Here is a 21,141-nt window from a genome sequence, read left to right as displayed (position 1 = left end):
CCCTTCAGAGAGTAAAAAGTTGGTACGACAGCGGTATTCACACGCAGCTGTATCCCTGGGCTCAATCGTAGACAGGAAACAACGCCAGCTGTATATTAAACGTCCTGCGATCCAGTTCCATGGTCCTCGTTACTTTATATATGTTCGTCGCTAAAGGCCGCCAAACCGCGAAGCCTCATCATACAAAACGGCGAAGCTGTCCCAATTCACCTTGCGCCCTCCTCGTGCTCGTCGTCGTCGTCGTAGTAGTAGTAGTAGTATTAGTAGTAGAAGAACAAGCAGAAAAACAAGTAGCAGTAGTAGTAGCAGTAGTAGTAGTAGCAGTAGCAGTAGTAGGTGTCACGCAGGTCACGTGTCCTGAGGGGGAGTAAGTAAAAAAAAATTCGGCAGATCCCACGTACCGTGGGAGTCGATGTTATGCGAAGCATGCGGCGGGAAGGTGACTGTGGCGTAATTTTTTACTGAGCGAAACGTTACAAAATGACGCTAAATATTCGTATAAATTTTGTACGCACACATATATGTTGAAGAACCGCATATGCCTTATATAACCAGTTGTTCACAGTTGGGGAACGCTGTCAGCGGCAACGTGGGTATTACCAACACCAGAAGAGGTAAGCTGATATGTAGTGCTTATACGTGTCCCTTATGATGGAGAACGCACGCATGTTTCACGAACCCGCGTGCATGTGTGGAAGAGGTTCTTAACAGTTCTTGAACAAGGTCATCATCCCCGTAATCAGTGAGCACCAGCAGCTGGTCATGACTTGTTATCGGATCCTGTCGTGATCGCCGTGACGAGGGGTCCATGTGTAGCGAAGTATGAGGTATAGCACAGCTGTTAGAAAACGTGGATGCCGCGGTCATTTCGTCGACAAATTATCTGTCGATAGAGCCGGCGACATGTCGGAAACTGAAGTCACCCTTCGCGCTGGTGAGGTATAGACCGTCGAGGCTGATAGGCCTGGATAGTTCTACGTAGACCAACATAAGTGGATGGCGCTTGTCGTATTAATGGGCTACCTGGGCGTATGCGGCCTACGTAGCCTAGTCTACAAAGCGGCTGTCAGTTAATCTGGCATCATCCTCGGTGAGCATGAGGCCATTGCCCAGCCTCGTAAGAAATGAAGGGGACACTGCGTCGTTCTGGTGGACGAAGTGCATTTTACGGTGCGGTGATGTGGATATATGTAACTTTCGTTAATGTAATCATACGGGGTCGAGCAATGCTTCAATATAGCTTACTGAATCACAGGAATACAAATGTAATGTTTATTAGACTGCTATAAAAGCGGAGCCAACACTGGAACTACAGATGTTAATCTGATATGACGCCTGTATCGTAGGAGTACACATCGTAGGAGTATCATGTAGTGTTTATTGATTTCTTGTAAAATTAGATAGCCAGCACCACAACCACAATTGATGATCCAGCGATAGTACGCCTGCGTAGGCTGCTTTTCCAAACCAGATTATAGACCTGGCGTGGCTCAGTGGTAGAATACCTGATTGCCACGCAGAATGCTTGGGTTCGATTCCGTCTGGGATCCTAATTTTCATTCTTTCCATTCGTTGAGTCAACGCTGCCGATGTTGGTTTTCCTTAACGCTCTAGCATTTAAGTTACCAATGTCTGTTCTTGCCGTTCCTGGGTAGATATAAACTGTCAATCACCTGTGGCGCATACCCGTACGCCGCGGCCCGTGGTAAACGGGTATGTGCCACACGTGTCTAGAGAAAAGTGTTTGGCGACGTACGCGACAGGACTTTCACGTTATTCCTGTCATGACCCGACATTCATATTCGTCAAGTCCTCTTACCCTCACATGCCAATTATGGTCTACACCAAGTTAAGGAGGCGATCATGAGAGCACCCAGACCTAGGCGGCTAGATAGATAGATAGATAGACAGATATAAACGCTCAATGTGCCAAAGGTTCGCTAAGAAATGCTTCGCATTTATTAACTAACAGGAAATGATGATGATGACTTTCGGTGCAAAATACTGGGAAAACAATTCGCACTGTAATTAATTACAGTAATTAAAATGTTACATTTTTGAATAAACTAAGGCAAGGCCTCCGGGCACAAAAGAGAGTCGTGTAGGTAACAGGGAGAGCGCACTTGTAAAGACTCCGGCTGCGCTGGCGGAAAAGCGTAGTGAGGTGCTCGCTGAAACTCCATTGCCTGAGCCCGCAGGTCACGTGGTCTCGCTTTGCCCAATCAAGTGTAAGCGTGCGTACTTGAATTCTAGCGGGGGAGTCACGACACCACGTGACCTCGCTAGCCTATCACATACACTCGCGCGCTTATGCTTGGATGTCCGGCGATTTTTACTGCCTAGAACTTGCTTAATTTTTTAGATGCGAAGTATCTTATGGTGAAGTTCAATCCGGTGGTGGCGGTGGTGATGGCGGTGTGCGGCGTGACCACCCTTACTGCGCATGCGCATACCCTCTCCACTCACCCTCTCCCCTCCCCCTCACCAGCTTCCCTCTCCCTTTTTCTCCTCTCCCCTTTCCCTCTCCGCTTGCCCTCTCCCCTCCCCCTTTCCACTCTTCCTCTGAAACGCCGGCTAGACATGCCGAAATTCACCTGCGCAATGCCGCGATGAGCACCAGCGCATGCGCGTTCCCTCCCCGTCTCTCTCCTCTCTTATGCTGCCCCCCTCTCGCACGATCGCCGACCGCGTTGCCCGCTCGCCCTGTGAGAATTAACAGCCAGGCTAGAGGGAAGACAAGACGCGCGTAGCGTCCCTCTTCGCGTTCCACGACGCGAGGTCGGTAGCATGCCCAAAGAACGCCAACGGAACGCGATCATGCAAGTGCTCCGGCTTCGCATCGCCTCATGGTCCCGTTTAGCGGGAAATGGTGTAATTTTTTAATGCGTAAGCCTCCTTAGGCTAGTTTTCCGGGACATCTGATGGGTCATTTTTGTTCGTCTGCAATGTAAAGCTTTTCGCACAGGAATACAAATGTTTTATTTGAAAATACATGTGAAGCATGTACTTGAACAGGGAATTTCGCTGGAGCCAACGCCTCGACAAGTGGACTTCTGAGCAGGGTGTCGGAACGAAATGTTTTTCGTTTCGGTTTTAGTTTCGTTCCTCCGGAAAAAGTTCCGTTCCGTTTCTGTTCCGGAACGAAAAAAAAAATGTTCCGTAACGGTTCGTAACGGTTTTTTATGCAGAAATTTGAACTTAAGGTAATCATAAAGAACATTGGATTTGTGATGTAGTTACTTGCCCTCCTCTTTGGAAAGTGGGACAAGGCTAAAACACATGCTTCATAGGAGCGGAAGTAACTGTACCACGAATTCCTACCAACTAGCACAAACCAGTAATAATTTCAAAGTGATAGTATTTATTTTCTTAAAAGACAAAAACGAATTTTTTTAGTGGGCTCAACGCTTTCTGTCAAGGGAGTGAGCACAATCTCCGAAGCAGCGCGTCATTGAGTTTACTCTCTGATAGGCGAGACCGCTGTTTTGATAAAAAGATCGCCAGGCCTGCGCGGAACACGCAGCACAGCCACAGCGAAAGCTGGAAGAGCGGACTTTGTAGAGCCCGTAAAAAAGTCTCTTGGGGCAATAATACAAGTGAACATGCAAGGTACCTACTACGCCATAAATCATCCCAATTTTTCTGAAGTAGAAAAGTTCCCACTATGCCATTTTTCATCATCCTTCGGAGTCTCGTGGTACACGCTACACATCTGTAAGGCATTATGTGCACTTTGTGCTGTGACTGATGATGATAAAGAATTATGGCTGAGCACTTTGCAATGGGTCGGAAGCAGTGTTGCGGAATGGGCGCCTCCATTCCATTTCACTCCCATTCCGGGGAATTAGAACTTGTCGTAATTCCATTCCTTTCAATTCTTCGGAATGAAAAATCTTAGCCGATTCGCACTCTGGGAATGGTCGGGCACTTGATTTCCAATCCTGTAATTCGCTGACGTAGGAAAGGCATCTTGATAGTTTTATTGAGTTAAGCCTCGGTTTCTAGTACACTGTAAGAAAAAAGAGAGTCAAAAGAGGGTCATGGAACCGTGACTCTCCTCGGGTGTCCATCTGACCCCTTTTGGAAGGTACAGGCAGAAAAAAAGAGTTCGCATTTGGGAAGGAGTCACTGGACCCTCCTGAAGCGCGTTTCGATTGGCTTCGGTATACGGAAGAGCCGCCGTATACGCCATACATATCGCACGCTCGCCCTTTGGCGCCGTTGTGGCGCATTGCTCGGCGACGCAGACGGGGTTGGCGCCAGGGTGGCGCGCCGCTCTCCTCTCTCAGTCGTCTCAGTCTCCTGGTCTATTGGAATGCGTTGCGTGGATGAGTTGGTTGCACGTCTTCGGTGGTATTGACGCCGGCTCCGTGCACGAAGTGACGCTTGGAGGGCGGAATATTCATGGAACTGTGGATACGGACAACGGGCGCCAGTTAACGGTGAGTGTACTGCTTTCGTAGGCACTAATTATACAGCTTTAGCTGGGCGTCTGCAGCAGCTCTGCGGAAGTTATCTGCCAGCCATTTCCAACAGCAGCCTGTGTCCGCGGGGCTGTTGCGGATGGCCAACTATAGCTGTCAGTTAACGAGTTGCCACCGTTATGCGCGTTGCTGTACAAGCTCCCATAAAGTGAGCGATGCAAACGATAATCGAGGGTCATTTCTTGCTGATCGCACGTCGTGTGTGCACTACTGAGGGTGCAAGATGTCGTTTTGAGATGCCCTTTAGTCTACTTCATAATAACATTTCCATCGACCTTGAGTGTGCGGCGTGTTTCCACGCGTGGGAACGTGAAAAAAAAAAAGCCTGTGTACAGAACGCTCAGGCGCACTATATGTAATGGTTTTTGTTGGCTGAAAGACGGTAGTTTGAGGTGCAGATATAGTACGGTGGCTTCCAGAATGTACGCGGTAGTCATTCAAGTTGGACACGCCTCGCCGGTGAAAGTGAAAAAGCTCTAGACTTTCGACGGCGCGCGTTGTTGCGGCCGCCGGCGTGCACTCTTTCCCCTCGTTTCTGTTTGCTGTTTTCGTGGTTTGCATACAGTGCGATGACGTTGGGCGCTATAACAGAATCGAGTGAGTGTACGTGATTGTGGGAGTTATGTGCGCTAATTCTAGCATATGACATGTCTGATCTCGACGTAGACGGCGTACGCACGCGTTGGGTGTCGTTCGGGCCCTAGTACTCGCATCTGTTTATCTGAGTATTTAAGGATGGGTTACGTTTGTAAAACGTGCGGTCAGTAACCGCCCACGGCATGCCCCTGGCTGCTGGAGGATGTGCTTTGTTGTTTCGTTGTTAGCCTTTATTATGTCTGTGTGAACCACTTATTGTGTAGGTTGTGCAAACCTTTACTGCAATTTCATTTTCTCATCATAATATCACGTTCTGCTTTTCAGATACCGTTTTTCATGGTGCTCACGCTGGACAGGAGCGACAACCTAGCAAGCCACAAGTCTGATGCCTCAAGCCGTCACCACTTTTTGATTTATTCTTAATCACAAGGAATAAATATGGAAACATGATGGCGATTTCTGCTGTTCATTTAGCACCATATGACACTGTGCATATCACAGTCACACATTTTAGGTGGCTATACTCATAGAAGCATGTAAATGAGGAATACCCAAACTTCTTAATTGGAAATCACAGACAATCTTTTCGCGCTTTCTATATAACTTTGTTGGAAAGTATGTGTTGTTCTGACGAGTTTTATTAAAATAATGCTAAAACTGACCTATTCTTTTTTTTACAGTCGCTGGGCAAAACGGCAAGTATTATTGGACTTTCTTAAAACGAATACTCCACTATTTTCAACAGTAGTCGCGCAAAAGTAGAGCAAGGATCAAATGAGTAGCTTAAAATACTTGTGGAGTCGCTTGATGCTTCGGTGTGGGTCCCTTGACCCCCCTAGGAGCGTTACCGGCAAGAGTCGTCTGACTCCCTATGAGTGATAACGTGATCCTCCCGATGAGAGTCTTTGCACTCTTCCTAGAGGGTCAGGGGCCTCTTCTAGAGCGAGCGGACCCTGACCCACCAAGAGAGTCACCGTGACTATTTAAAGAGAGTCGTATACGTGGCAAGTCGGAACTCTCCGAAAAGAGTCACGCATACTCTTTTTTTTCTTAGAGTGTAGGCGCGTTGCTTATAAATGTACCGTGCTTGTAATCAGCCAAGCCATTTTAAAATACTGCTTTATTGTTAATTCGGAGGCTCTGACTTACTCATACTTGACGTTTCAAAAACGGCACGTAGACGAAAACGTGCTCTATTTTCGGAAAAAGACGTAATTCCATTCCCATTACATTCTGTGCAAAAGGTGCTTAATTTCATTTCCATTCCATTCCTCCAAGCGTTGTCCCCATTCTATTCCGGGGTCGCGAAAACGTGGAATGATTCCGGAGTCATTCCAATTCTGGTGGGGCAACTCCGCAACACTGGTTGGAAGCATTAAACAACACACTTCTCGCGCTATTAGCATTGTGTAATGACTGGTTGTTATTTTACTCTTCTGCCACGCTATATTACATATCAACCCGATTCCATGTCCGACATGACGCCTGTATAGAGTATTTTTTCGAAGGAGTTACAAGCCCCAGCGTGCAACTGTGGTGGAAGACCCGACTGCCACGCAGATGGCGCGGGTTGAAATCGCATTCGATCCTAGATTTTTTTTCTCATTTAATTTTTCTTATATCACGTCATAGCGGTCACGGACGCCGGCGGTGGCGGACAACTATGGCGCCAAAATCAGCTGTTGTGATCTCATAACAGCTTTCGCTGTAACAAACTTCAGCTCCGACAATGCCCTCTCTACGCTGGCCTGCATGACAGGCGCGCAAAAGTCTACTTGCGTTAATATAAACATCTCTGGTTGCCACTGTTTTTGTTTTTCGCACAATTTCAACATATCTTTGCTTTGGAATTCCTGCCTGAGGTACGCGCTAATACTGTACCCTGAAATATGCTCACAATACATGGGCTCAGTTGCTCCGGATAGAGAAGTTTTCTCGTGAACCGAAATACGATTGAAAAAATTTCGGTTTCACTCCGGAACGAAATAATAAATAAAGTTTCGGTTGCGTTTTCGTTCCGGTCGAAAATATCGTTTTTTTCGTTTTTCGTTTTCGGTTTTCGTTCCGTTCCGACACCCTGCTTCTGAGGTTTTTGTTTCTCCACATTAGGCGAAACTTAGAAAAAGGCATTTGTTTGCTGGTGAAATTACAGTCGAACCTGCACCCCCAATATGTCAGTGCGCTCGTGTCCCCAAGATACCTCAAAGCCATATTGCACTTAAAAAAAATATGCAGCCTGCTATCGCCGGTGTTCAGTAGTAAAATGTTGATTTGGCTCTCATAGAAATGCCACACACTAATTGGTTCATTTTGATTTTGATGGGCGACAGAACGAGTGCAAACACACAGAGAGAGAAATAAACAGTTGGAAAGAAAGAGGAAGAGAGAAATAGAAAGAAGGATAGAGAAAAAAGGCCGCAAAAGATAGAAAGACATAAAGAGAGAGAGATATAGAAACAAGCACAAAAAAGAGGTAAAAAAAGAGAGCAATTAACAGACCAAGAAAGAAAGAGAGAAAATGAAAGAAAGAGAGAGCAAGACAGACCGAAAAAGAAAGGAAGAGAGATTGAGTATCACAGAAAGAGAGAGCAAGAAATATAGAGAGAAAAGGATAATAATAAAGAGAGAGAGAGAGAGAAAGAAAGGGAAGAAAGACAGAAAAAGAAAGGAAGACAGAGAAAGAAATAGACAGAAAGATGTAGGCAGCGTAGAGAGTTGGGTGAGTTGGTACGAGTTCATTCTGGTCGAACTGCGCAGTGGGACGAGACACGAAGAAAGGCAAGAACTGCGCTCGTTTGTCTTGCCTTTCTTCATGTCTCGTCCCACTACGCAGTTCGACGAGAAAGAAAGATGTAGAAACGGACACAAACAAAAGACAGACAAAAGAAAGAGCTAGACAGAAAGAGAAAGAAAGAGGGAGAACCAAAGAAAGAGAGATTAAGAAATGGAGAGAGAAAGAGATAATAAGAAAGATAAAGAGTGAAATGGAAAGAAACAAAGGGAAGAAAGACAGAAAAAGATATAAAGACAGAGAAAGAAATAGAAAGAGAGTGAATGGTGTAGAAACAGACATAAAAAAGAGGTAGAAAAAAGAGAGAGCAAGACAAAAAGAGAAAGAAAGAGAGAGAATAAAAAGAAAGACAGAGCAAGAAATAGAGAGAGAAAATGGTCATAAGAAAGAGGAAGCGAGAAATAGATGAAGAGAGAGACGAAGTGATGAAAGGAATTGAACAAAGAAAAAAACATTAAAAGAGCGAGACAGAGAAAAAAAATAGATAGAGACACAAAGACAGAAATGGGAATAAGCGGAGACAAATAAGACATAGAACTAAAAACAGACCGAAAGAAAAAAAGAGACAGACGTAGTCTGTGTCTTTTTGACAGACCTAGTCTGTCTCTTTTTGACACACTTAGTCTGCCTCTCTGTGACAGACGTAGTCTTTCACAGAGCAACTGTGTCTTTAAGAGACAGACGTCGTCTGTCTCTTAAAGAAAGAAAAACAAAAAATAAAGAGAAACAAGGCAGGTGCCCAGCTCCGCACTTCCTTCAGGCTTGCACCAGTAAGGCTACCTAGTTTTTTTTTATATTCACAGAGAAAGAGAAGAACCGACAACCACTAATACTAACTCTCAGGAGAACAGATGCAAAAGCGTATTATGTCAAGGGAGACTCATTCAATTACTCCTCCCCCCCCCCCCTTTACCCTTGGATCTTTATACACTCGACCGGATCTTTTCCTGCCTCCTGTAGCAGCCCGCCTTTTACCAAGCGATAATTTCACCTGACATTGTACTGCCTACAGAAGGATGCCGCACTTAAAGTTAAGCAACTTTTTACACAAGCAGCTAGCAGATATGTGCTTACGCAAAAAGTAACATTGGTGTCTGAAGATGACATCTTTATTTTGTACCAGCCATGTGTACATTGTAGCTTCTCTTGCAAGCAAAACTAAAAAAAAGGGCGTCCGAACCAAACGATGTTGTGCATTAACTGTGTTTCATTTGTTGTAATTAAGGCTTAGCCACCTGAAGCACACTTTTATTTACTTGCTGTCATATCTGTCATGCCATTGCTACATTCTTGCAGTTTGCCTATAATGATCACGACAATGGAACTCCAGCAACGCACTTGTACAATAATGCCGCTCGTCACTAAAAACATTATTGTCAGCATTATTGGACGAGTACAGGCGTGTTCATGTAAGTGCTCATTGTCGTTAAAATGGATCCCTGTTAAAATGTTCATGTTTCGACTAGAGAAAAGCAGGATAAAATATGCCAGCCTAGACTGTGTGTTCTCTGTGGCCATGCGCTTTGTCGTTTACAACCAGCGACACAAAGAAAGGGAACAGAAAAAAGTTGAAGATTTGGGTGTCCAGTAACAGGAACTTAAATTTAGAAAGGCGGCTCAGGTGTCGTCGTTGCCTTTATTATTTCCAGCGCACACGCCCATTCTACTGTATACAACCTGTACATCCACATCTTCAGTGTTTACAAGGTGATTCGGAATGCGCCAAACAGCGGTTCTTCCTCAAGACAAAGTCTTCGCACAGGTCCCTGACGTCCGAACAACCTGGAATGCAAATGCAAAAAAAAAGGAACTGAAACATTCTGTGATGCTCAGCAAACAAGATGGACAGTGTTATATTACCTACGGAGGCAAGTGTCAGCACAGTTTCCGCTTACATAGGCGCGTCGTGTAGGACAGCGGGAAACCGCAAGGGCAGGTAGGGGTAAGGATCAAGGGGCTACTTAAAGAGATGCTTTCTACGTGGTTTCCCAATGGTTTGGCAAGGTAAGTGTTCGGTTGTGGTAGAGGTCGTTGAGAGAAAGTTTGTGGGCGGCGAATTGAAGAAAAGACACCAGCATTGCTACAGCCTTTTGTGCAGCGACTTGTGCAGCGTCGTATCAATCTTATTTCGTGTTCACCATGTGCAGTGCTCTCCAATATTGTGCAGAACACTCGAGCATCCTCTAACTTCGGTTACACGGTCGCCCCATACTGGAGTGCGCGTAGCCCCAATTTTAGGGCTACGCACGTTGGGGCTACGCACATTAAACTGTGCGTAGCCCCAACGAAGGCCGGGCCCACGACTGAAACGTCAATAAAGACACTTTTCCCTTGTTCGTCACACACCCTGCTTCTTCTATATCCCTCAGGGGTAAGAGCGGTTCGACTTTGCTGCCACTGTGAATGATTCCAGTGAGGTGCCATGAATAATCGTGTTGTATTAAATCTTATTTGTGCATGCACGTGTCTAACCGCACCCTAGCTGGTGTTTCGCAAAATGCTGCAACATGATGTCCCATCCTGCATGGCCTCTCTCTTCGAACAGACAAGGCGGATTAAGTCTTTTGTATACTTGCACGCGCCCAAATGCCTCCGGCTGCGATAGCTGTTCTTGGTGTGGAGGCAGGCCCACTCTCGCCCACATAACGTGTGATTAGCCACGCGGAAGCGAGGAGTGGGAGACTTTGCTCGCCAGCGAGGATCGGGGGTGAAACTAGTGCTCCTCGACCAGGCTCGGCGGGTCGCTCAAGCCAGTGGAGCTCTGGAATAGGGGCGCCACCCACCCGCTCCCTGGACATTTTTTTCTTTATTCTTTTTTTTCACAACGAACGATTTGATATATACACCGTTAGCTGTTACAATAGCTATATACAACATATATATAGATGTATATATACATATATATATATATATATATATATATATATATATATATATATATATATATATATATATATATATATATATATATCAGTGCTGGGCAGTATCGAAGATACATGTATCGCGATACGTCTCGCCAGACGAGTATCTGTATCTGTATTTCCAATACATTCAATAATGTATCGTGTATCTTAAGATACAAGATACTCCTATAGGAGTACCACCGTACGAAACAATAATCGCTGGGCCAACTTCGCTTCTCAAGCTAGCACTGGTGCTACAAAACCGCCTGAATAAAACTAAGCGCAATGACAATTTTTTTTTCCGCCAGTATCCACCCGTGATGGCAGGCGATGAGGTGCGCGCCTCCGTTTTGGTGGAGCAGAGCAACGTGACAGCGCTCGCGTAGTCTCGATAGAACAAGCGCGCGTACGTCAATGCTTAGCTCACGTGCCTTTCGTTTTCTCGATTTTTTTTTCTTTGTACTTGTGCCAATGTCATGACACTTGCACTTCTCCACTGTCCAGCGCCACGTACCACAATGCGTGTGGCGATTATCGCGCAAATTCTGATGCCGCTCCCCTGCGTAGTGCTTCGTTACGAAATCTGAAGCATAGGGTTGCTTTACGTCTCGCGGCTTTCACGCATAAGCGATTTGAAGGATCTTGTGGATGTAAGTTCGACTTACATGCGATTGACTTATATGCGAATAAGGTCCTAACTATAGCATCAACTAGTACCGATGCTAGATCTATTAGATCAAGCGCTTATCTAACAGAAGATATGTTCGTGTACCGTACCTTTTCCTTCGTCGATCGAATTCCGGCCGCGGCTGTCACATATTCGATGGAGGCGAAAATGTTTGAGGCCCGTGTACTTAGATTTAGGTGCACGATAAAGAACTCCATGTGGTCCATTTTCCGGAGCCCTCCACTGCGGCTTCCCTCATAATCGTATCGCGGTTTGGGACGTTATACCCTAACAATTATTATTATCTTCCTGCTATCTTCATTCAGAGTTTTTGAAATCATAATTTGATTGTTAGCACAAGTGCTTTCTTAGTTGCCCTTCTTTTGCATCCCGTACGTCACCTAGGGATCTGAACTGTTTTTTTCCGGTCTGGTAACAGCAATATGTCTCTTTGCTGTCCAAATAAACTCTCTGCTTTATTCTTACTTTGAACAGTCTGCTTTATTTCTGCTACTGTTTACAAACTTATATTTCACTTTACCTTACTGCTCTGCGAAGGCGATTTTGAAAACAAGTATGTAATTATATGGGTGCGCACTTAGTATACAATACCAAACATCCTGCTTACCGTTTAGTAAAACAGCGAAATTGAGTTGGCATTATAATTATGGAAATCATTAGGAGCCATATTAAAGTTGTCAGGAAGGGGATTCGAGAAACATTGCTATACAAAATGGTCCGTTTTTCTCATGAGCGTTTTTCATATACACTAAATATTTTTATTGTCTTACATTAACAGGTAAGTTCACGATACATGCTTAATTGTCATAGCTATAAGGGGGGCCGCCTGTATCGTGTTTGAATACTTATTCACGATGAATGTTTGATAGAGAACGGCTTTTCTATTTTATTGACGTATATTTGTTTTTCTTTTTTAGGCCTCCCTAATTTTTTTACTCTTACTAATCGCCAGGTAATCGGAGCTATAGGTGGAAATAGCGTGAATAGCAGCGCTGTGCTGTGACGATTTGTGCAACTTTACTGCCACGCGCTCTTATTTCTTTATTTTGGTGTGAACGGGTTTAATAGATGAAAGAACTTTATTGTTTGTCCGGCAGATTAACGGCCCGGGCTCAGATCTCCCATGTCGGGACGTGAATGCCTTGCCTCTCCGCCGCTTCACGGGCCTGCTGGACTGCCCAGAGTTGGTCGGCGAGCTTGGAGCTGCGCAGAGCGGCTTCTCACCTCGGCTTCCCACCTCTCGGCGAGGTGGGAATGGGTTTAAACCACGAAAACATTATTAGCAGCGCTCGGCTCAAGACGCGCCGCGATGTTTCGGAAGCTTCGCAGTTGTTTCAGATTGCTGTGTTAAGATTACGCGCGAATCCCAGCCGCGGCGGCCACATTTCGATGGAGGCGAAATGCTCGAGGCCCGTGTACCTAGATTTAGGTGCACGTTAAAGAACCCCAAGTGGTCGAAATTTTCGGAGCCCTTCACTACGGCGTCCATCACAATAATATCGTGGTTTTGGGATGTAAAACCACAACAATTATTAAAATTATGCGCAGGACGCGAACGCTGTAGTTCATTCGGGAGCTTACGCGAGCACCAGCGATATAACGCTGGAAGGTTCGATCGCTGATGTGACAACGCGTTCCGCCGATGATCAGAATACCGAAGGCCAACGACATTTATTGCCGCTATCGGTGTAGAACGTCCTTTGCTCGTACTATGAGTTACTTAGTTTTATGGGCACAAGTTTGCCCAATGAACAGTTTCGTGTCTGCCAGGGTGACTGCCGCCTTCTCCATCGTCACCACCACGTGACAATACAATAGGCATTTCTGAGATGCACATGTTCTCTCGTTGAAGAAAAACTGTTAAAAGATTGCACCTTAATGGGTATATTGATAACGAACGCTTAACGCCAGCAGCTAAATAGAACATGAAAAGTCATTGCAGCTTTATGAGCTCCGCGTAAACACAATGTGTCACGAAAAATGTCGCTAGCAACGTTGTTGCTGCTGTACACCGGTGATTCGGTATTGCGTAAACGGCCTTTTACAGACAAGGCAAAACTCTACACCGGTATTTGCGACATCGTGCGAAGGCTTCTTATTGACGTTCTCGTGAATAGATGGCGACCCTCTAGCTGGTCGGCAAGCTGAGCAGCGACTCCTATCAATTACAAAAATGACAAGCAACAGCCGCTGTCAGTGAAGAGCTGTCCTGTTAATCAGCCAAAAGAAACCCAAATAAGTTCTGTCGGAAGTAAACTAATGCACTTCGAGCAAGAAGGACAAAACTTTTGAGATACTAATTTTTTCAACTACTAACATTTTGAGACACTAACCCTTTTTGAGATAGAAAACCTTTTCGTGTATATACAGGCGTTCGCTGCTACCATATGAGAGTCTATATAACAGCAAATTTGCGAATGTATCGAAGTATCTAAAGATACAACTGGCAAGTATCGTATCGTATACAATTATTGCGGTAGTATCTTGTATCTGTATCTCCAATACTTCTTGCCTGAGTATCTTGTATCGTATGGCGATACAATTTCAAAGTATCTTTGCCCAGCCCTGATATATATATATATATATATATATATATATATATATATATATATATATATATAAAGGAAAGAAGTGTTAAATTCAAGGGCTCGTTTTCTTTGTTATACACAATATTAATGAGAACTAACAGACAACAATGCCAAGGAAAGCGAGGGTCTCGTTCTGGCAGACTTGATGCTTTCAGGTAGTATGCGAGGGATTATTGGTCAGCTGCCAGCTCGTAATAAGTTCACGTGCTACGTGACGCCAACAGGCAGAAAAAGAGTGTTCCACACTCGCCGTCATGGCTACTGGCGGCGCTGACTGACGCTCCCACGTTTAAATGCACACATATACCCTATGAAGTGGACGGGGGGATGGCCGCCGCGGTAGCTCAGTTGGTAGAGCATCGGACGCGTTATTCGAAGGTCGCAGGTTCGGTCCCTGTCCGCGGCAAGCTATCTTTTCGTCCACTTTTCTTTCTTCACAATTACCTTACATTTATTACTAAAAACATCCCCTATAGTTTCCTTGGCATTATTGTCTGTTAGTTCTCATTAATATTGTGTATAACAAAGAAAACGAGCCCTTGAATTTAACACTTCTTTCCTTCATTCATAGCGAGGGTCTCGTTCTGGCAGACTTGATGCTTTCAGGTAGTATGCGAGGGATTATTGGTCAGCTGCCAGCTCGTAATAAGTTCACGTGCTACGTGACGCCAACAGGCAGAAAAAGAGTGTTCCACACTCGCCGTCATGGCTACTGGAGGCGCTGACTGACGCTCCCACGTTTAAATGCACACATATAACCTATGAGGTGGACGGGGGGATGGCTGCCGCGGTAGCTCAGTTGGTAGAGCATCGGACGCGTTATTCGAAGGTCGCAGGTTCGGTCCCTGCCCGCGGCAAGCTATCTTTTCGTCCACTTTTCTTTCTTCACAATTACCTTACATTTATTACTAAAAACATCCCCTATACTTTCCTTGGCATTATTGTCTGTTAGTTCTCATTAATATTGTGTATAACAAAGAAAACGAGCCCTTGAATTTAACACTTCTTTCCTTCATTCATAGCGAGGGTCTCGTTCTGGCAGACTTTATGCTTTCAGGTAGTATGCGAGGGATTATTGGTCAGCTGCCAGCTCGTAGTAAGTTCACGTGCTACGTGACGCCAACAGGCAGAAAAAGAGTGTTCCACACTCGCCGTCATGGCTACTGGCGGTGCTGACTGACGCTCCCACGTTTAAATGCACACATATACCCTATGAAGTAGACGGGGGGATGGCCGCCGCGGTAGCTCAGTTGGTAGAGCATCGGACGCGTTATTCGAAGGTCGCAGGTTCGGTCCCTGCCCGCGGCAAGCTATCTTTTCGTCCACTTTTCTTTCTTCACAATTACCTTACATTTATACTAAAAACATCCCCTATACTTTCCTTGGCATTATTGTCTGTTAGTTCTCATTAATATTGTGTATAACAAAGAAAACGAGCCCTTGAATTTAACACTTCTTTCCTTCATTCATAGCGAGGGTCTCGTTCTGGCAGACTTGATGCTTTCAGGTAGTATGCGAGGGATTATTGGTCAGCTGCCAGCTCGTAATAAGTTCACGTGCTACGTGACGCCAACAGGCAGAAAAAGAGTGTTCCACACTCGCCGTCATGGCTACTGGCGGCGCTGACTGACGCTCCCACGTTTAAATGCACACATATACCCTATGAAGTGGACGGGGGGATGGCCGCCGCGGTAGCTCAGTTGGTAGAGCATCGGACGCGTTATTCGAAGGTCGCAGGTTCGGTCCCTGCCCGCGGCAAGCTATGTTTTCGTCCACTTTTCTTTCTTCACAATTACCTTACATTTATTACTAAAAACATCCCCTATACTTTCCTTAGCATTATTGTCTGTTAGTTCTCATTAATATTGTATATATATATATATATATATATATATATATATATATATATATATATATAGTTGAACAAAATGAAGGAGCACACTTACGAAAATTGCATATTTTACTCATTTACGTTACGGCCGTGGCACGGCCTTCGCCAGATGAGTAAAAATGAGTAAAAATATGCAATTTTCGTAAGTGTGCTCCTTCATTTCTTCAACTACATGTGCACCGGACCGTTCAGAACTTTCTTTTGAATCATTTATATATATATATATATATATATATATATATATATATATATATATATATATATATGTGTGTGTGTGTGTGTGTGGGGGGGGGCGTAGCTTATTTGCATGCATATATATATATATATATATATATATATATATATATATATATATATATATATAATATATATATATATATATATATATATATATATATATACATATATATATATATATATATAGATATATTGTATATAGCTAACACGCAACGTGCTGCATTACATTCCACAATGACAGTGTCCACACGTAGCGCTGGTAAAAGACAAAATGAAAACAGAACGGTAAGTAATAGCAGTACAGGAAAAGTAGAGTTCCATTGCAGCTCAGATGTTTCAAGCAAAGCTCTCTCAGTGTCATCTTAGGAAACGAAAGTACGTGGAAAATTATTCCCCGATTTCCTTTAGTCGAGAAAAAAATGAATATTTAAAAATGCTAGTGCGAGTGATCTACGGGATCAGGTTAGGCGTGCGACGACTCCTGGATGCGCTAGGGCAGAACGGCTGAATATTACTTATGCGCAGGTATATTCAAATTTCTACTATAGGTCGAACTCAAAAATTTCGGGCATGCGATTTTGCAACGATTTTCAAGCACAGGGATATTATTGTCTTTCGTTAGTTTTGCAGGACACTCTGTCGATTTAAACTTAGCGAGCATGAAACCTGCAGCGTGTCTTTGAACTATCTCAAGTTTCTGAATATCTTTGCCAAGTTTGCCGTCAGTGGAATAAGAAAAAGTGGAAACAGCTCACCGAGGAGTTGCATGGTGCGCTCAACTTCCTCCTTAAGTATTTGCAACACTCTATCGACACCTTCCTTACCCTGCAAAGAAAAAAGTAGTGTTGGGAAGCAAACACTTCATAGGAAAAAAAATTCATAGGGTCCCTCACGCATTCGCCTAAGGCGAGTCGAAGCCGAACGCCATCTCATCGTTTTTTTTCTTGTCAGTCGACGTATTGATCCTCATCTGGCCCTCTCCAATACCTTTGTGTACCTAACGGAGTTTTGCACTGAGCACCAGTGGACATAAACTCCTGAAGGGTGACGCTGTCCGGCACACCGCCTTGCTCGCACAGACAGCCGCTCCCGGGAGTCCACAATGTCTGTGATGGGGTCCAAACACTATTTGTTGTCAACCTCGGCCACCGCACTGCTCGCTCGCCACCAACCACTTCCACTCCAATATGCGGGCAGCCTCGCAACACATGGCAACGGCAATTGGCGTGGCAGAATTTCTTGCGTGAGCAATTGGAATGCTGAAAGCGCGCACCATTATTTTTTAACACGAAAGTGGTTTATGCCGGGATCCACCAAGACTTCACTGACGTCATTACCACCATCAGTAGAAAAAGAATTTCCATTGACGTGGGTGGCATGGGAGACAAACCCACGACCTCTCGGTTCGCGACGACAGGTGCCCGGCACCCTACCTACCGCGCTACCGACGCACATGCACGAGCCTTTACAAACGCTCCGTATATATCTCCCTCTAACAGTGTTCGATGACGGGGTGATGTCGCCGTTTAGAGGCGGTGAAATGCTGCATCATGATACTAATGAGTGCCGACAGGGAGCGCTTTGGTAGTGTCGGCGCAATGGAGTTAGAGTGTTCTAGATACGCGTCTAGCACACTCTAACGGAAGCTTTCATGCATTATTGTTGGAAACCCTGCGGTCGGTGCAATGCGCCGTGTGAGATTATTCTGTTTGGTGACGACGCAGTACGTGATTTGCCTTTTGCGTCGTGTTAGCGTGACGACTCGTCGACAGTGCAGATTCCACATCCACCAATGGCGTTTCACCGTCGCCTACTGCTTCGAGCGCGATAGCATCAGCTAATAAAGCTGCTGCAGCAAGCGTTACAGAAGGACAACGACGTTGACGGGCGAATTTCGCGCAGTGAGTGACTTGGTCCAGCTAGAAGGACGGCAGTGGTTAGGGCAACGCGTTCCCATGTTCACAGTTCCGGCTACGAGCTCTACCTCGCGCGTTCATGAAGCGCTGTGTGGTATATGCATGAGCACAGGCGTACGTTACCATGATATTGGACAGCGCACACCTTGGCGTTGTATCGTCAGATCAAGGCGCTTTGAATCAGTGCATATTGAGTACCAGTGTTCGTTACGTGCTTGTTGATGTCATCTCTGCGAGGAATCCACCCTATGCTGTGTCCACGTTCATGTTAACTATTTGACCTACCACAAGGTTTAACTCGAGTCCATGGACGTTAGTCGTCGGGATAGAGATGCGCAACTAAGCGTCAACATGGATGCATCCACGTCCAACAGTGCTATATCAGCCAAAGAACAATAGACGTTGTGCAAGCTCTCATGCATCAGTGTACAATAAACAATCAACAAATCATGGGAAGACGCGAGTCACTTTCGTGCTATACCGATTTCTATGACGGAGGGATCAGCCGTACTTTTTTTTGCATTCCTCCAACAAATGAATGTTAGGATCACAAAGAGGCAAAACAGCTGACGAGGATCAGGTAACAGCGTGTCTGTTAAAGGACGGTGGACAGATTGTCCTAGAAAAACTGGGCACCCTGTATATGCAATGCCTCTTGACTGTGAGCGTTCCAGAATCTTGGGGGAATGCTAACGTGATCTGAATACATAACAAATGGGGCGCCAATGTCCAGTACTTGCAAAATTACAGGCCAATCAGCTTACTTTCTGTTGCCTACAATACTAGAAGCCACCCTATATAAAACACTGGAAGAAATCTACAACGACTTTAAATGCACCGTGGTCCTCAGTAATAAAAGCAGTGACATTCAAATAAAGAATAGTGTAAGCCAGGGAGTACATATCTCCATTCCTGTTCCACACATTCTTATAACAGGTTTTCAGCGCCCTGGTTTGAGATCGGTTGGGAATAAGGGGTAACAGAGAATACCTTAGTAACATGTGATCCGCTGATGCTATTGCCAAGCTGAGTAACTTAGTGGACAAATTGCAGAGTTATAGCTGAATTCAACAAACAAAACGAAATGGCGTGTCTAGAAATTGATCTGCAGAAAACTAATGTTCAGCAGACTCGGAAGCGAACGGCTTGCGATAGGTAGCGAGGCACTGGTAATATAAAATAAATACGTCCACATAGAAGTTCCGAACCATGAGAGACTGAGGAAACTACCTTTTAGATGAATAGCAATGGGATGAAGTGCATTTTCCGATCGTGAATTCAACTTTACCAGCATCCCTCAGCAGGAAGGTTATATAACAGCTGTATCATAGCGGTACTTACCTAGTGGGCAGAAACATGTAGGCTTACGAAAAGTGTTCAGCTGAATTTACGGATGATGCAGCGAGTCATAGAACGTAAAATTATATGTGTAATGTTAAAAGAAGTAAGATAGCACAGTGGGTCAGGGAACAAGCGCTTGTTAAGGGCATGTTAGCTGAAGTGAAGAAAAAATTGGCATTAGTAGGGCATGTAGCGATAAAGCAAGCTAACCGCTAGTCATTGAGATTAACCGACTGAATCCCAAGGGAAGACAAGCTCGTCAAAAGGAAACAGAAAGCAAGGCGAGCAGATGGGATTAAGAATTTTGCGGGGATTACGTGACCGCAGCAAGTACAGGAACCATTGGGCTTAGGTTCATGATAATACATGTTGATCCTTTATGACGTAGAGAAGAAATAACGCTCTTTTTGGAGTATAAAAAGGAAGTAAACCGGCTTAGCTTACGTCATAGGCGAGCCCCCAGAACACCGGCCGTCCTACGAAGACAGCCCGAGCTCCCAGCGCGAGCGCCTTGACCACGTCGGCGCCCGTTCGTACTCCGCTGTCCAGGTACACCTCCATCTTGTCCCCCACGGCGGCTACTATCTCGGGAAGAACATCGATCTGGAACGGCCGTACACGTGGCTTCTCTTTGAAATACTTGGTATAAAAAATTGACCGAGTATCTGCGTGCTACGCTGCAAATGTCGTCGAAAGACGATAGTCTTCTGCAGGCCGTTTCTGCGCCGTTTCAGCGCAGCCTAAGGAACACTACGGTCTTTAGAATTACGCATATAAGCATTTTCCAGTAAAGGAACGCACCACCTAATACATACGTATTGATGTTGCGCCTCAGATATGCGTAATATTTGCTTTTTAATCGACAATGTTGACAAGTATGAACGCAGCTACCAGTTCAAGATGGCTGAGCGTACGGCAAGTGCTTAAACTGCGGCCGTGTGGCTGAAATTGAATTGTGTGACAGACAGACAGACAGACCAAAATTTCTGCGTTTATGTTCCCCAAGAAAAACTATCGTCTTTAATACTCAACTTCTTACACCGCAAGCCAATGCCCGTGGGCGCCATCATTTTCATGTCATAGCGTATCAACCGTATGGCATTCCGAGACGATCACTTTTGGTAACATTACCTTTCGCGACATTTCACGAGATTAGCCGCCGGCGTGTACGACCCTCTGCGGCTCAATGTTTCGGCACGGTGCCAAACGTGGCCAGGACCTTTGTCGCTGGTGGAAACCGATGCGCCCGGCGCCTGTCTCGTGAAATCTCGCGAAAGTAATGGTGTCACCCAAATGCGATCGTCTCAGAACACGGCCTCTGGTGTTTCAGGTCGCGCTGCTGATAAGACAGTGCGAGTTCTTGCTATCTCTCGAGAAATCTCATCTGTATTTTTCCCATTGTGAAAGTTATTGGTATTTCGCCGACGCCTATTTTTCCTGCTCACTCTAAAGCGGTGCGACTAAAATAACACGCATCCACAGCAAGCCCACGATTAAAGGTGGATATTTGTTTACACAATGAAATTCATCCACTTAGCGCTAAGTAACGCACGCACTTTCGTTTCAGCCATGTTCGGTTCCTATGAAATTGGCGTAATGGGCATTAATGGACAACATAGCCAGCATCCCATTTCGTGCCAAATTTCATAGTGACATTGCGTGGTTATCGTGAGTGCTTGCGCCTACCAGCTGATCATCATCATCA

General features: G+C 45.1%; 1 protein-coding gene across 1 annotated transcript in view; it reads right to left on the bottom strand.

Moving 5' to 3' along the window:
- Positions 1-9,495: 9,495 nt before the first annotated feature.
- The window catches only part of LOC119406582 (uncharacterized), a 52,080-nt gene continuing 40,434 nt past the window's right edge, over positions 9,496-21,141 (bottom strand). Inside the window, exons 9-11 of the mRNA XM_037673318.2 lie at positions 19,881-20,039; positions 16,935-17,004; positions 9,496-9,654 (exon numbers count right to left, since the gene is read on the bottom strand). Coding sequence (XP_037529246.2) covers positions 9,566-9,654; positions 16,935-17,004; positions 19,881-20,039 — 318 coding nt within the window. The 3' untranslated portion in view covers positions 9,496-9,565. The remainder of the gene's footprint in view (positions 9,655-16,934; positions 17,005-19,880; positions 20,040-21,141) is intronic.

Source organism: Rhipicephalus sanguineus, chromosome 10 (assembly GCF_013339695.2).
Source record: "Rhipicephalus sanguineus isolate Rsan-2018 chromosome 10, BIME_Rsan_1.4, whole genome shotgun sequence".
Classification (NCBI taxonomy): domain Eukaryota; kingdom Metazoa; phylum Arthropoda; class Arachnida; order Ixodida; family Ixodidae; genus Rhipicephalus; species Rhipicephalus sanguineus.
Note: the sequence above shows the minus strand (reverse complement) of the source record. Positions and strands in the feature narration are given on the sequence as shown.